Below are 15,658 nucleotides of genomic sequence, written 5' to 3' on the forward strand. Positions count from 1 at the left end.
AGGAGAGAGGAGAGAGGGGAGAGGGGAGAGGGGAGGGGGGGAGGGGGAGGGGAGAGGGGGAGAGGGGAGAGGGGAGGGGCAGGGGGGAGGGGAGAGGGGGGAGAGGGGAGGGAGGGGAGGGGAGGGGAGGGGAGGGGAGGGAGGGGAGGGGAGGGGAGGGAGGGGAGGGGAGGGGAGGGGAGGGGAGGGGAGGGGAGGAGAGAAGAAAAACTACCTATTGGGTACTATGCTTATTACCTGGGTGATAATCTGTACACCAAACCCACGCAACATGCAATTTACCCATGTAACAAACCTGCACATGTACCCCAAACCTAAAATAAAAGTTGGAGGGAAAAAAATTTGTCTCTTGTACTCAATTGTATTTATTTATTTATTTTGAGACACAGTCTTACTCTGCTGCCCAGACTGGAGTGCGGTGGCACGATCTCGTCTCACTGCGACCTCAGCCTCCCGGTTTAAGCGATTCTAGTGCCCCAGCCTCCTAAATAGCTGGGATTACAGGCATGTGCTACCATGCCTAGCTAATTTTTGTACTTTTAGTAGAGATGGGATTTTGACATGTTGGCCAGGCTGGTCTCGAACTCCTGGCCTCGAGTGATCTGCCCACCTCAGCCTCCCGAAGTGCACCTCAACACAAAGTATTTCTCTGCGTTAACTGTTGTCAATATATACTACATACAGTTTCTGTCTTGGTCTGCCCAAGCAGATTATAATTCCATCTTGTATTTTTTCTATATAAATTCATGATTAACACAAACTCTTTAGCTTACAAAAGGGAAATAAGTGCTTATTTAACGATAAATTAATCTGATTAAATGTCGCATTCTCTATCACCAGTCTCTATCCAGATTCATATCACAATTTTTCACATGAATGAGGGGTTACTGTGCCCTTCATTCACATGAGGAACAGCACTTCCAGAAATTAAGAGAGAAGGTAAGGCATTTCTAGAGAGTAAGGATATGGCAGTCAAGTAGATATCCAGAAAATAAAAATTATCAGAATCTTTTCATTATTCATTCCCATTACAAGGCAGCAATTCTTTTTGCTAACGTCCCTCCTGTTGGCATTTTCCAACAAATATCAATTTTTAACATCTGCTCCACTCTTTGTGAGTCAACTGTGCAACTTTCTCGACAGGACTATAGAAAAACAAGGTAAGAATTGACACTACACTTCTAACAGTCTCCTAGCAAACCTTCACATCTTTTGATGGTTTCATTAAAGTCCTAAAGAACAAAATCAAATAAGGCTAAGGGAAAAAAGTGAACTTACCACCAAATAATGGTTCTGGTTCCACCAGTATTTCCTGCTTTTGAGGAATTGGGGCACGAACTTCTTCTCTATTAAAAAAAAATGGGAAAACAAAAAATGAGCTGTTTTCTGCTACCTGTTTGCTTTCTGTAAATACTGTGAATATATTCAAATTAACTTAGTGACTTTTAGAAGCACAGTGATAGTAAGTTTTTTTGTTGCTATTTTTTGGGGGCGGGGGGGTGGAGACAGTGTCTCCCTCTGTCGCCCAGGCTGGAGTGGACCCACACGACCTTGGCTCACTGCAACCTCCACCTCCCGAGTTAAAGTGAATCTCGTGCCTCAGCCTCCCTAGTAGCTGGGACTACAGGCATGCACCATCACAGCTGGCTAATTTTTTTTCATATTTTTAGTAGAGACAGGTTCGCGCCATGTTGGCCAGGCTGGTCTCGAACTCTTGAGCTCAAGCAATCCACCAACCTCAGCCTCCCAAAGTGCTAGGATTACAGGCATGAGCTGCTGCATCCGGCTGATAAATGAGTTTTAGATGGTTTCCACATAAAGCTCAAGTGGAAAAGAGTACCTGGCATCCATAGCTCAAATGGTTTGGAAATAAAAACAATTTCCCCTTCCCTCTCAAGTTTCCTACCTTAAATTCTGTCAGAAAAAAAGAAAAAACTTTTCCCCCAAAAAATCAGGCAGAAATGAACAGAAAAATATAGGCTTAATAGAAGCAATATCACATTACTACTATATCAAAGAATAATTAAATCACAAGGACATATTAAAATAAACTTAAAAAGGCAGTGAATTTCATGCTAATTATGAAAGAGGCTAACAGGTATGATCTTGGATTATTTACTAAAAAGATCCTAATATACAGAAAAAAAAAGTAATTACTCATTTTTTAAAAGCCCATTTTCTTCAAAGTTTACATTCATAGGGTTTATTGATAATCCATCTCTTCCAGTAAGAAAAAACTCATTTAGATATACTGTAAAAATGGTGTGTGCCTTTAGAGATTAGTTTATTTTAGGTTGGGCATGGTGACTCATGCCTGTAATCCCAGTACTTTGGGAGAGGAGGCGGGAGGCTCACTTGAGCCCAGGAGTTGGAGACCAACCTTGGCAACATAGTAAAACTCCATCTCTTAAAAAAAAAGAAGAAAAGGAAAAAAAAATTACTTCGTTTTATAGTTGTAACTCAACTATTGAACTCTGCTGATTAATGTTCACAGCAAATAGTAACTTCCTAATTCATTATCTTCCTGCTTATAAGTATTATTATATAAGCATGTAAATTCCATATAAATTTATGTTAGCCCTAATGGTTTTTTTTTTTTTTTTTTTTTTTTTTTTGAGACTGAGTCTCACTCTGTCGCCCAGCGCAGTGGCATGATCTCAGCTCACTGCAAGCTCCGCCTCCTGGGTTCACGCCATTCTCCTGCCTCAGCCTCCCCAGGAGCTGGCACTACAGGTGCCCGCCACCACGCCCGGCTAACTTTTTGTATTTTTAGTGGAGACGGGGTTTCACCATGTTAGCCAGGATGGTCTCGATCTCCTGACCTCGTGATCCACCCGCCTCAGCCTCCCAAAGTGCTGGGATTACAGGCGTGAGCCACTGTGCCCGGCCAATGGTTTTCATTCAGGTGTTCTGAATAGTATTAACTAAAGATCTTGTTTTTGATATTTAAGCATTGGAACTCCAAAACATCCCTTATGAAATGAAGCAGGAATACTCATTTGTCAACAATTACATCCTGTAATCGAAGAAAAACCAGTTAAAGGAATTTCCAATAAACCAAGTGACAAAAGGATAATTCAAAATTATGTTAAGTACTCTTTCCTACTGCTCACACACAAAATTTCAATTATCTGAAGAAACAGACAATACATCTATAAGAGGAAGCTCTGTCAATCCTTTCATCAAAAGGAAATAGGCCAGCCAGGCATGGTGGCTCACACCTGCAATCCTAGCATTTTGAGAGGCCAAGGCAGGTGGATCACCTGAGCTCAGGAGTTCAAGACCAGCCTGGGCAACAAGGCAAAACTCTCCATCTTTACAAAAAATACAAAAATTAGTCAAGTGTGGTGGCATGCGCCTATAGTCCCAGCTACTTGAGGGGCTGAGGCTGCTTGAACCCAAGAGGCGGAGGTTGCAGTGAGTTGAAAGCAGTAAGCAGAGATCACACCCCTACATTCCAGTCTGAGTTACAGAGCAAGACTATGTTTAAAAAAAGAGAGTTAATTATCTTAAGAAAACTGGCCGCACACAGTGGCTCATGCCTGTAATCCCAGCACTTTGGGAGGCCGAGGTAGGTGGATCACGAGGTCAGGAGATTGGGACCATCCTGGTCAACATGGTGCAACCCCGTGTCTACTAAAAATAAAAAAATTAGCCAGGCGTGGTGGCGTGTGCCAGCAGTCCCAGCTACTTAGGAGGCTGAGGCAGGAGAATCTGCTTGAACCAGGAGGCGGAGGTTGCAGCAAGCCGAGATCACGCCTCTGCACTCCAGCCTGGCGACACAGAGAGACTCCATCTCAAAAAAAAAAAAAAAAAAAACTTTTACCTAAACAAAACTTTCCATTATTGTTATACCTCGCTTTACAGTGTGTGTGTGTGTGTGTGTGTGTGTGTGTGTGTGTGTGGGTATATATATATATAATTGTCTCGATCTCAGACAACTCAGTTGTTCTATAAACAAACTTTAATCTGATGAAATGCATCAATTAGAGGGGTGGATTAAGTAGTACAGTTGTCCTTACACGAAAAGACTTGATTACTACATTATCTGAGGGTATCTGTACCAAGGTTGTCAGCTACCAAGAATGGAAGGATGGAACAGAAAAAAGTGAATAAAGAAAATCATACTTTAGGAATTAGGAGCCATTATCAAATGTTAATCAATTAGCAATACAAACTAAGCCAAGTTATATATAGGGGAATTCATTAGGAAAAGATATTCATTTTCAACACAATTGAGAAAACATGTTTTATACAATGAGGATAAATATGCTCTCCCAAATCAACTATGAATATTTGCTATTCAAGTTTCTGTATTAGGTGGTTTTTTATTTTTATCTTTTTTTTTTTTTTTTTTGACACAAGAAGCCTCACTCTGTGTCATCCAGGTTGGAGTGCAGTGGCACAATCATGGCTCACTGCAACCTCAACCTCCCAGGCTCATGTGATCCTCCCATCTCAGCCTCCCAAGTAGCTGGGACTACAGTCGCGTACCACCACACCCGGCTAATTTTTGTATTTTTTGTAGAGACAGGGTTTTGCTATATTGCCCAAACTGGTCTCAAACTCTTGGGCTCAAGCCATCCTCCTGCCTTGGCCTCCCAAAGTACTAGAATTACAAGCATGAGCCACCATGCCTGGACTTTTTTTTTAAATATTAGGGTTTCATACTGATTTCTGTTAAAAGTTTGAGTTATATTGGGAGCGAAATACATGGCCAACATTAACAGAAAAAACTCTACATGATATTATTTTTATTATTTTTTTGAGACAGAGTCTTGCTCTGTCACCCAGGCTGGCGTGTAGTGGCACAATCTCTGGTCACTGCAACCTCTGCCTCCTGGGCTCAAGCAATTCTCGTGCCTCAGCCTCCCGAGTAGCTAGGATTACAGGTGCCCACCACCATGCCTGGCTAATTTTCGTATTTTTTTTTTTAGTAGAGACAGGGTTTCACCATGTTGGTCAAGCTGGTCTCGACCTCCTGACCTCGTGATCAGCCCACCTCGGCCTCCCAAAGTGCCAGGATTACAGGCGTGAGCCACCGTGCCCAGCCTAGCTTCAAGCATTTTTCATAGCAACTCAAAACATTTCTGTGACAATGTGGAAAAATCTAAAATTGGGAAATCTGAGCTTTACTGGACTCTATGCTACTTAATTGCTGTGTAGCTTGGGGAAATGGCCACGCCTCTGCTTCCTGATTGGTAAAATGTTGGTAATGCCATCCAATAAGGTTTTTGTTTGTTTGTTGCTGCCATGAGGCACACAGGCCCTGCTGGCCACCGGCCAATCCTAGCAGAGCAGCACCACACACTCTAACCAACCCCATCTCCCCGACTTCACAGAGCCTACATGGTTCCTTTGAGGATTAAAAAGCAGGACAGTACTCTAAAGAATTTAAAGTATGTAACTACAAAAATTTCCACTTCATACGTTTTCACAGGCTTTCAGTGTTTCATTTATTTCAAAACCAGAGAATCGACCTAGCTTTGATAAAAATGCAACTACTTAATTTAGGCAATGGATAGCTCCTGACAACACATAATAAATTCATACTCTGTGTGTGGTCTGACAGTAGAGACACTTGCTGAACTGGTACTGGGCTCTTCAGCGATTCCTCCACCATCCAAAAACATAGTGACTGCCATTTCCAGATTATTGTTGCACGCTTCAAGCATATGTTTTCCTACACTTTCACTTGCACCTGAAACAGTAAAAAGACAGGAAAAATGTTAAAAAAAAAAAAAAAAAAGACAGCCTCTTTTTTCAGCTCATATTAGAATTCCCAAGTAAATTAATAGTATTTTTCCCTTTTAGAATGAATGACTTTCTTGTGAAATACAGAGCTAGAAAAAAATGTACATATTCTTGAAGTGAAATAAACAGAGCTAGAAAAGAATTTAGCAGCATTAAAGAGTAATCATCCCTCATAATAAAACAAAAACTAAATAAAGCATTTTCTGGCCATTTCTTTGGCCATTTATTTAAATGGCCAAAGTATATATTTGGGAATAAGCTGAAAAAAGATAAACAAAAATGAAAGACTACATTCTAGAAAGTTAGAAATGCTTTGTTAGAATATATTTCAGTTAGCATTTCTGTTTCTGTTAAAAAGAAAGTGTCAGGCTGGGCGCAGTGGCTCACACCTGTAATCCCAACACCTTGGGAGGCTGAGGCGGGCAGATCACGAGGTCAGGAGTTGGAGACCAGCCTAACCAACATGGTGAAACCCCATCTCTACTAAAAACACAAAAATTTGCCAGCCATGGTGGTACACACCTGTAATCCCAGCTACTCGGGAGGCTGAGGTAGGAGAATCGCTTGAACCCAGGAGGCAGAGGTTGCAATGAGCCGAGGTCACGCCACTGCACTCCAGCCTGGGCAACAGAGCGAGACTCTGTCTCAAAAAAAAAAAAAAAAGCATCTTTAATACCAATGGCAAAGAAGTAAGATGGAACATTTTTTGTCTAAGACATAACTAAGTCAAAATCTGGGAAGAAATGTCAATCTTCATCATTTAAAAATGTCCCTATTACAAATGTACTCATTTGTAAATAAAGTAAAGCTAACAGAGTCTGCTAAATGAAATGGAAATTGGTAAGGTCCTTTAAGAAAACAATTTTACAACATGCATTCCAGAAACAAAAATACTCATTCCTTTTTTGACTCAGTAATTTGGGCTTCTAGTCAAAAGAAAATAAAATCTACATAAAATACTATATGCATAAACATGTTCATACACATGTCCAGCATAGCTTCAGTTTATATTGAAAAGTTGGAAACAACATAAATGTCTAGTGATAGAATGTAAATTGAACATTTTCTGGTCACTAAAAAGCACCTCAAGCTTTCCATTTGGGATGATTTTTCTTCTATCTGAATTATGTCCCTTAGAATCTCCTCTTGGTGGTAAATGCTCTTAAGTTTTTGTCTGCAAATGTCTTTATTTCGCTGTCATTCCTGACAGTTTTACTGGGTATTCCATTTCAAAGCTGACAGCTATTTTCTCTCAGAATACTGAAGACAGCATTCCAATGTCCTCTGGCTTCTGTTGTTGCTGCTGGGAAATCAGTTGCCAGACTAAAGAAAAATGTTTTTATAGCAATCTGTTGTTTCTAGTTGCTTTTAAGGCCCTCTGTCTTTAGCCTTCTGCAATTTCACTCTGATTTGTCAGGGCTAATTTTATTTATCCTCTTTGGGATTCAATGGACTTCTACCACTTGAAGGTTATCTTTTATCAATTCTGAAAAATTCCCAGCAATTTATATTTGATCGTTGTCTCGCCCCTCCATTCACACTTATTTCCTCTGTAACTCCAATTAGATGTATGTTACAACTCTTCACTCTAACCTTTATGTCTCAACCTTTCTTTCATATGCATATTGTCTTTTTGAGCTCTCTATGGTGCATTGTGGGTAATCTCTTCAATGCTATCTTCCAGTTCACACATTCTCCCTTCAGCTGTGCCAATCTGTTTCTTCACTTGCTCACTGAGCTTTTTATTTCAGCTAATTTTTTATAACTAGAAGTTCTGTTTTTGTTTACTTCCTCATCTGCTTGATCATGTTTTGGAGATCCTTAATTCCTACTCCTATTTCAATCCTTCATTTCTTCAAACACATTAACCCAACTTATTGGAATCACTAAGGGAAAAAATAAATTTTCTACAGTTTCTATAGGTCAGTGTTTCTTGTTTCTGCTGGATCTTGCTTACTGTGCCACAGTTTTTGTGTGATTTGTGATTTTTTTACTGTGATGTCATGTGCCTTGAAATTTTAATCTACAGAATTCTGAAGCCTGGGTTGAAGGCACATTTCCTCCTAAGAGGATATGATTTGACAGACTTTGCAAGGCACCCACAGGCACTACCGAACTGAGACCACTTTAAATACATTTCTGACTTGGGAGGTTTTCAAGACCACATGGGAAATGTGACTGTAACAATCTTTGTTATAAATTATCTGTGAAGATGTTCATCTCCATACATCCCCTCCCCACTGCCAAGGTAGAAGCATCCTACTCTCTGCTTCATGAAGGGGAGTAGCCTTCTTTCAGGCCCCTTTCCTTGCCAAGGCCCCAAGCTTTCTTTCCTGTGACCCATGAGTCTACCAAAAGTGAAGTTCAAAGCCATCCAGTGTGGACAGATTCCACCAGACCTGCTTTAAAGGTAGCTAACTTCTGCATTCTTCATTTTTAGCCTGGTGCTAACCAATAATGTATTTTTAAAAAAAAAAATTTATTTTTATTTTTATTTTTATTTTTTTTTGAGACAGAGTTTCACTCTCATCACCCAGGCTGGAGTGCAATGGTGCAATCTTGGCTCACTACAACCTCCACTTCAGGGTTCAAGCGATTCTCCTGTCTCAGCCTCCCAAGTGGCTGGGATTACAGGCGCCTGCCACCACACCGGGCTAATTTTTGTACTTTTAGTAAAGTCAGGGTTTCACCATGTAGGCCAGGCTGGTCTTGCCCTCCTGACCTCAGGTGATCCACCCACCTTGGCCTCCCAAAGTGCAGGGATTACAGGAGTGAGCCACCACACTAGGCCTAAAAAAAGTTTAAATACATACATTCTTCAGCACTTTTTTTTCCCAGCAGCAGGGTTATTAATGTTATCACTCTACATTATCCTTACTGCAAGAAAAGGAAGTGCTAACTCTACTCTTAATGTCTCTCATTTGTTTTCTCTTCTGTACTACTGTCTCTAAGGCAAATCCTTAATACTTACCTCAGTTACTTCAATAGGCTTCTAACTGATCATTATTCCATCTTCCACCTTGCTGCAGAGGGTGTGTTCCAAAATATAAGTCTCATTATATCATCCCTCTGTTTAAAATCCCTTCATGGCAGCCGGGCACGGAGGCTCACGCCTGTAATCCCAGCACCCTGGGAGGCCAAGGTAGGCGGATCACGAGGTTAGGAGTTCGAGACCAGCCTGGCCAAGATGGTGAAACCCCATCTCTACTAAAAATACAAAAATTAGCCAGGCATGTTGGCACACACCTGTAATCCCAGCTACTCAGGAGGCTGAGGCAGGAGAATTGCTTGAACCTGGGAGGCAGAGGTTGCAGTGAGCCGAGATTGCACCACTGCACTCCAGCCTGGGCAACGGAGCAAGACTCCATCTCAAAAAAAAAAAAAAAAAAAAAATCCCTTAATGGCTTTCTTCTGATGCCTGCAGTATAAATTCAAGTCTTTATGGTCTGGAAAGCCCTTTGTGATCAGGCCTCAGCTTATTTCTCTGGCTTTTCCTTTCTTCTTCCTCATCCTACAGTTTACTATAGTCAAACTAAATTGCATGCTTAGAATGCTCTTATCTTCCCCATCATCCCCTCATCTAGTTCATGCATGCTGAAATCAATAGAAATGTTACTTTGTTGATTTGTGTACTAGCCTACCTGCCCATTCCCATCCCTGTGATAATGTTCTATTATATCCATGGATATACTACTAGTAAATGCTGGTTTGTTTTCTGGCTCCCCCAAAAGAATAGAAGGTTCTTGAACAGAGGAACTGGTTTTCTTGCCTTGGTATCTCCCAGTACCTGGCATCAGGCTTGCTTGCATGTGATCAATGTCTGATAAACTTAGTGATATCTCATAGTACTTTAACTCAATAGCTATATACTAGAGAGAGAGAGGGAGTAGGCCTTAGTCAAAACCACTGGCAACCCTTTTATAACAATTTAATTTTGTACTTTGTGCATATACTTACGTTTTAAAATTAATTTATAAAGCAGTACGGTTATGGTGTGGAAATAAATAGCAAATGGATACGCTGGATTCATGGTTTAAAGATAAATTTAAAGAAAAGTGAAAATAACAGGCTTCAAAAAACTAGCAGATGGCCGAGCACGGTGGCTCACCTCTGTAATCCCAGCACTTTGAGAGACCGAGGCAGGCAGATCACCTGAGGTCAGGAGTTCGAGACCGCCTGACCAACATGGTGAAACCTCTTCTCTACTAAAAATACAAAAATTAGCCGGACATGGTGGCAGGCGCCTGTAATCCCAGCTACTCGGGAGGCTGAGACAGGAGAATCACTTAACCTGGGAGGCGGAGGTTGCAGTGAGCCAAGATCGTGCCATTGCACTCCAGCCTGGGGCACAAGAGTGAGACTTCGTCTCAAAAAACAAACAAACAAACAAACAAACTAGCAGATGACATGGAGTAGCTATAGCCTTTTCTGATAGCTGATAAAGATATATATTTAAGGTACAAATGAAAACTGAATAAACTCATTTCATAAAATATGACTGAGAAAAGGCAGCCGGCCAGGTGCGGTGGCTCATGCCTGTAAACCTGGCACTTTGGGAGGCTGAGGTAGGTGGATCATTTGAGCTCAGGAGTTCACGACCAGCCTGGCCAACAGGGTGAAACTCCGTCTTCTACTAAAAATACAAAATCAGCCAGGCATGGTGGCGGGTGCCTAATAGCTCCCAGCTATTAGGGAGGCTGAGGCAGGAAACTTGCTTCAATCCAGGAGGCGGAGGTTACAGTGAGCTGAGAGCACACCACTGCACTCCAGTTTGGGTGACAGAGCGAGACTTTGTCTCAAAAAAAAAAAAAAAAAGAAAAAAGAAAAAAAGCATGAATATACAACGTGTGTAAAAATGTTAAATCAATAAATATTACCAAAGAAAGCACCTGATCATTTCACTTAAATCTCTAGAAACGCACATAGTTGACAGTCAACTGTTTTTTTAGTACCAGCTTATACCCATTAAAAAGGCTACTATTAAAAAACAAAAAATAACAAGTGTGGGTGAGGATGTGGAGAAACTGGAACCACTATGCACTCCTGATGGGAATATAAAATGGTACAACTAGGGTGGAAAACTATGGCGATTCCTCAAAAAGCTAACAACCGAATTACCATATGATCCAGTAATTTCACTTCTGGAGATATAACCAGAGAACTGTAAGCAGGGTCTCAAAAAGATATTTACATGCCCACTTTCATAATAGCATTATTCACAGTAGGTAAAACATGGAAGCCATCCAAGTATACATCAACACATGAAGGGATAAACAAAAGTAGTATATTCATACAATGGAATCTCATGGAGCCTTAAAAAAGAAAGAAATTCTGACATGAATGAACCTTGAGGACATTATGCTAAGTGAAATAAGCCAGTCACAAAATTACAAATGCCATATGATTCCACTTATGTGAGATATTTAGAGCACTAAAAATCAGAGTCAGAAAGTAGAATGATGGTTGCCAGGGGCTGGAGGAAGGTAGAATGAGGAACAGGGAGCTCTTGTTTAATGGGTATAGAGTTTCAGTTTTACAAAACAAAAGAGTTATAGAGAGGGATGGTGGCAATGGTTACACATTATTAATGTATTTAATACCACTGAACTGTACCCTTAAAAATGGTTAAAATGGGCCAAGCACGGTGGCTCATGGCTGTAATTGAGCACTTTGGGAGGCCGAAGTGGGCGGATCACTTAGGTCAGGAGTTTGAGACCAGCCTGGCCAACATGGTGAAACCCCGTCTCTACTAAAAATACAAAAATTAGCCGGGTGTGGTGGTGGGCACCCGTAATCTCAGCTACTGGGGAGGCTGAGGGAGGAGAATCGCTTGAACCCAGGAGGCAGAGGTTGCAGTGAGCCGAGGTTGCTCCACTGCACTCCAGCCTGGGCAATAAGAGCGAAACTCCGTCTCAAAAAAAAGGTTAAAATGATAAATGTTGTTATATACATGTTAATACAATTTTAAAAACTGAAAAAAAAAAAACAAAACACCCTTTTTGGGAAATTTAGAGAAAATTGCCTTTCATTTGGGGTCTGCCTTTTATCTAGGTATATATGGTAATTTAAGTTACACAGGACCAGGGAGGTTTTTCCTTTAAAAGAGCTTCATACATTACTCAAATTTGAGAAACATTCTTAGACCCTTCTTTCCCCGCCGAGTGAACATCCCATCAGTTAACCAAAGAGAGCTATAGTTCCTTCTAGTTAATACCACTCCTATCCAGCCTTTTCTATGTCCACTGCTACAGTCTTAGTTCAATCCCTCAACATCTCTTACATGAATTCCTGTATCTCACACCTCATGGCCCCCTTTGATATACAGTCATCCCTCCGGTATCCATGGGGCACTGGTTCCATGACCGTCCAAGGATACCAAAATTTGAGAATGCTCAAGTTCTTCATATAAAATGGTACAGTATTTACAAACAATCTGTACTTTAAATCATCTCTAGATTACTTGTAGCACCTCATACAATGTAAATGCTATTACATTGTACCTAATACAATGTAAACAGTTGTTATACTGTAGAGAATAATGACAAACAGAAAAGTCTCTACGTGTTCAGTAGAGATGCAACAATGTTTTCTTTTTCCCTGAATATTTTGTTTCTTTTTTGCTGGAGTGCAGTGGTACCATCTCCGCTCACTGCAACCTCTGCCTCCCAGGTTCAAGTGATTCTCCTGCCTCAGCCTCCCAGTTAGCTGTTCTGTTGCCGCCACCACACCTGGCTGATTTTTGTACGTTTAGTAGAGACAGGGTTTCGCCATGTTGGCCAGGCTGGTCTTGAACTCCTGACCTCAGGTGATCTGCCTGCCTTGGCCTCCCAAAGTGCTGAGATTACTTACAGGCATACGCCACTGCACCCGGCCTTTTCCCTGAATATTTTCAATACGCAGGCTAAATTCACCAATACGGAACCCATGGATATGGAGGGCCGGGTGTACTTTCAACACAGCAAAATAATGTTAAGTTCAATTGTCTGTCTTCCTATTTCAACAGTTCTGTGTTACTGATTGAAAAAGTTTTAATCCCTCTCAAGCTGCATACAAGATTTGTTCCTTACTCCTCCCATTTTATATCCCTCTACTCTCATCTCACCTCTGTACCATCCCTTCAGCCACATGGACCTACCGGCATCATCTAGGCAGTTCCCTTGGTAGGACTTTATAAAGCCCTATCTTTGCATGATGTGGATAGTGGTCGGGACAACAAACCAAACACCCACCTTTCTGTTACGTTCTGAACATTTCCCCTCCCTCCTCGCTCTGAAGCAGGAACAAATACATACTTTTCCACTGAGTCATAATCTTTACCCTTGTCTCTGCTAGCTGCTCTGTCTCTCAGACTTTAAAAGCTCACTCAACTAGCACAGATCTCACTTTTCTCATCCCAGTTACTTCTTCCTAAGTTCTCAGTGGAGCTGAACCAAAAGTTAAGTTGTAGTATATATAAATTTAACATTCTAACCATCAGAAAACACTTTAAAAAATGAAGTATCAAAACAGAAACACAAATGCAACTTTTTGAAGGAAAGGAAAAGTTCTAATATCCCCACAGCCAACCTTATGTAACTAAATACAAATTCTTGGGGCAAAAACAGCACAAATTTGATAAACAATTTCAAGACACATATGCTACCATATTCTTACTCATAAAACCTGAGGCTTTGTTTCAGTGTTTCCCTAGTATTTGTACACTGTCTCGAGTTACATTGTGTTGTATTATCATATGTCTTTTTTTTTTTTTTTTTTTTTTTTTTTGAGACAGAGTCTCGTTCTGTTGCCAGGCTGAAAAACAGTGGTGCGAATCTTGGCTCCCTGCAACCTCTGCCTCCCAGGTTCAAGTGATTCTCCTTCCTCAGCCTCCCAAGTAGCTGGGACTACAAGCACACACCACCACCCCCAGCTAATTTTTGTATTTTTAGTAGAGACGGGGTTTCACCATGTTGGCCAGGATGGTCTCGATCTCCTGACCTTGTGATCCGCCTGCCTCGGCCTCCCAAAGTGCTGGGATTACAGGCATGAGCCACCGCACCCAGCCATATTATCATACTTCTTAAATGCTAGTCTACACAAGTTCAGCAGGCTGGGCGCAGTGGCTCACACCTGTAATCCCAGCACTTTGGGAGGCTGAGACGGGTGGATCACGAGGTCAGGAGCTCAAGACCATCCTGGCCAACATGGTGAAATCCCGTCTCCACTAAAAAAATAAAAAATAAGGCCGGGTGCGGTGGCTCACGCCTGTAATCCCAGCACTTTGGGAGGCCGAGGCGGGCGGATCACGAGGTCAGGAGATCGAGACCATCCTGGCTAACACAGTGAAACCCCGTCTCTACTAAAAATACAAAAAATTAGTCGGGCGAGGTGGCGGGCGCCTGTAGTCCCAGCTACTCGGGAGGCTGAGGCAGGAGAATGGCGTGAACCCCGGGGGACAGAGCCTGCAGTGAGCCGAGATCGCGCCACTGCACTCCAGCCTGGGTGAAAGAGTGAGACTCCATCTCAAAAAAAAAATAAAAATAAAAAAATAAAAAATAAAAAAATTAGCTGGGCATGGTGGTGACATGCCTGTAATCCCAGCTACTCAGGAGGCTGAGGCAGGAAAATCGCTTGAACCAGGGAGTCGAAGGTTGCAGTGAGCCAAGATTGTGCCACTGCACTCCAGCCTGGTGACAGAGAGAGACTTCATCTCAAAAAAAAAAAAAAAAAGTTCAGTGACTACTGTGCTCTACCGTTTTAATTTAGACAGCAGCTGAAAATTAAAGGTTTCTTACAGGAAGACTACTTTTGGCTGCTTGTTCTAGCAGAGATGCACAATCTGTTAACATTTGCCTCCCAATGAACCCTAAAACTAGCTTCTCAATGTATGGACCAAACTTTCTTTTCAGAGAATTAAGTGGCCAAGTTCACACTATTTTGGCTCTTGTCTAAGTGCTCACACCGCATTACAGCACCACAAAAAAGCAGAAAGAACATGTTTATGGTGAAGTGAAACTCACTTCTACCATAACAGCAACCAATCCTGGCTACTTTCATTCACAAACTTACCTGGTCATAGGAAATTCAACTTACACCGGGCGTGGTGGCTCACGTCTGTAATCCCAGCACTTTGGGAGGCTGAGCAGGGGGCGGATCACCTGAGGTCAGGAGTTCAAGACCAGCCTGGCCAACATGGCGGAACTCCATCTCTACAAAAATTAGTCGGGCACGATGGTGGGTGCGTGTAATCCCAGCTACTCGGGAGGCTGAGGCGGGAGAATTACTTGAACCCAGGAGGCAGAGGTTGCAGTGAGCTGAAATCGCGCCACTGCACTCCAGCCTGGGCGACTGAGCAAGACTCTGTCTCAAAAAAAAGAAAAGAAAAAGGAAATGCAACTTAAGAATGCCACTGCATATAAATATTGCTGCCACCCTTTCTACCAGCCTTCATCTACCAGAACTCCAATGCCACTGCCAGGGGAACCATTTAGAGAATCTGTGGGTTCTGATGAGAATCAGAACTTGTGAAGTTAATCCTCAAGCAGGCCTGTCAACACTGTAGTCTGCCTAGCCCAAAAGTCTTTTCCTAAGTGCATATTTTTTTTCACGTTTTTAGGCTGCCTAAAATACTTCCAATTCAGAGATTAATTTGGGTAAACAAACATTCTATTTAAAAATATGAAGACTTACTAGAGTTAAGGATGTATCCATCATTTCATAACATAAATTAATTCAATCATATTGCCTTCTCTTAAAAGCTAGTAACAATACATTTAGAGTTGATATACAGAGGAAAAGCATGTTGATTTAGAAGAAGAGGGATGTAAGTAGCTTTAGCGTCACTAGTGCCTTTTGGGGGAGAGGTAAGAAAGGCCTGCAGTACCACGTGAGGGCAACTTAGAGCATGAAAAGATACTGAACACCT

At 41.8% G+C, this 15,658-nt stretch overlaps 1 protein-coding gene across 1 annotated transcript in view; it reads right to left on the reverse strand.

Moving 5' to 3' along the window:
- The window catches only part of UBXN7 (UBX domain protein 7), a 79,518-nt gene that overhangs the window by 47,282 nt on the left and 16,578 nt on the right, over positions 1-15,658 (reverse strand). Inside the window, exons 2-3 of the mRNA XM_030823017.1 lie at positions 5,554-5,701; positions 1,279-1,346 (exon numbers count right to left, since the gene is read on the reverse strand). Coding sequence (XP_030678877.1) covers positions 1,279-1,346; positions 5,554-5,701 — 216 coding nt within the window. The remainder of the gene's footprint in view (positions 1-1,278; positions 1,347-5,553; positions 5,702-15,658) is intronic.

This window comes from Nomascus leucogenys, chromosome 11, assembly GCF_006542625.1.
Source record: "Nomascus leucogenys isolate Asia chromosome 11, Asia_NLE_v1, whole genome shotgun sequence".
In the NCBI taxonomy this organism is placed as follows: Eukaryota; Metazoa; Chordata; class Mammalia; order Primates; family Hylobatidae; genus Nomascus; species Nomascus leucogenys.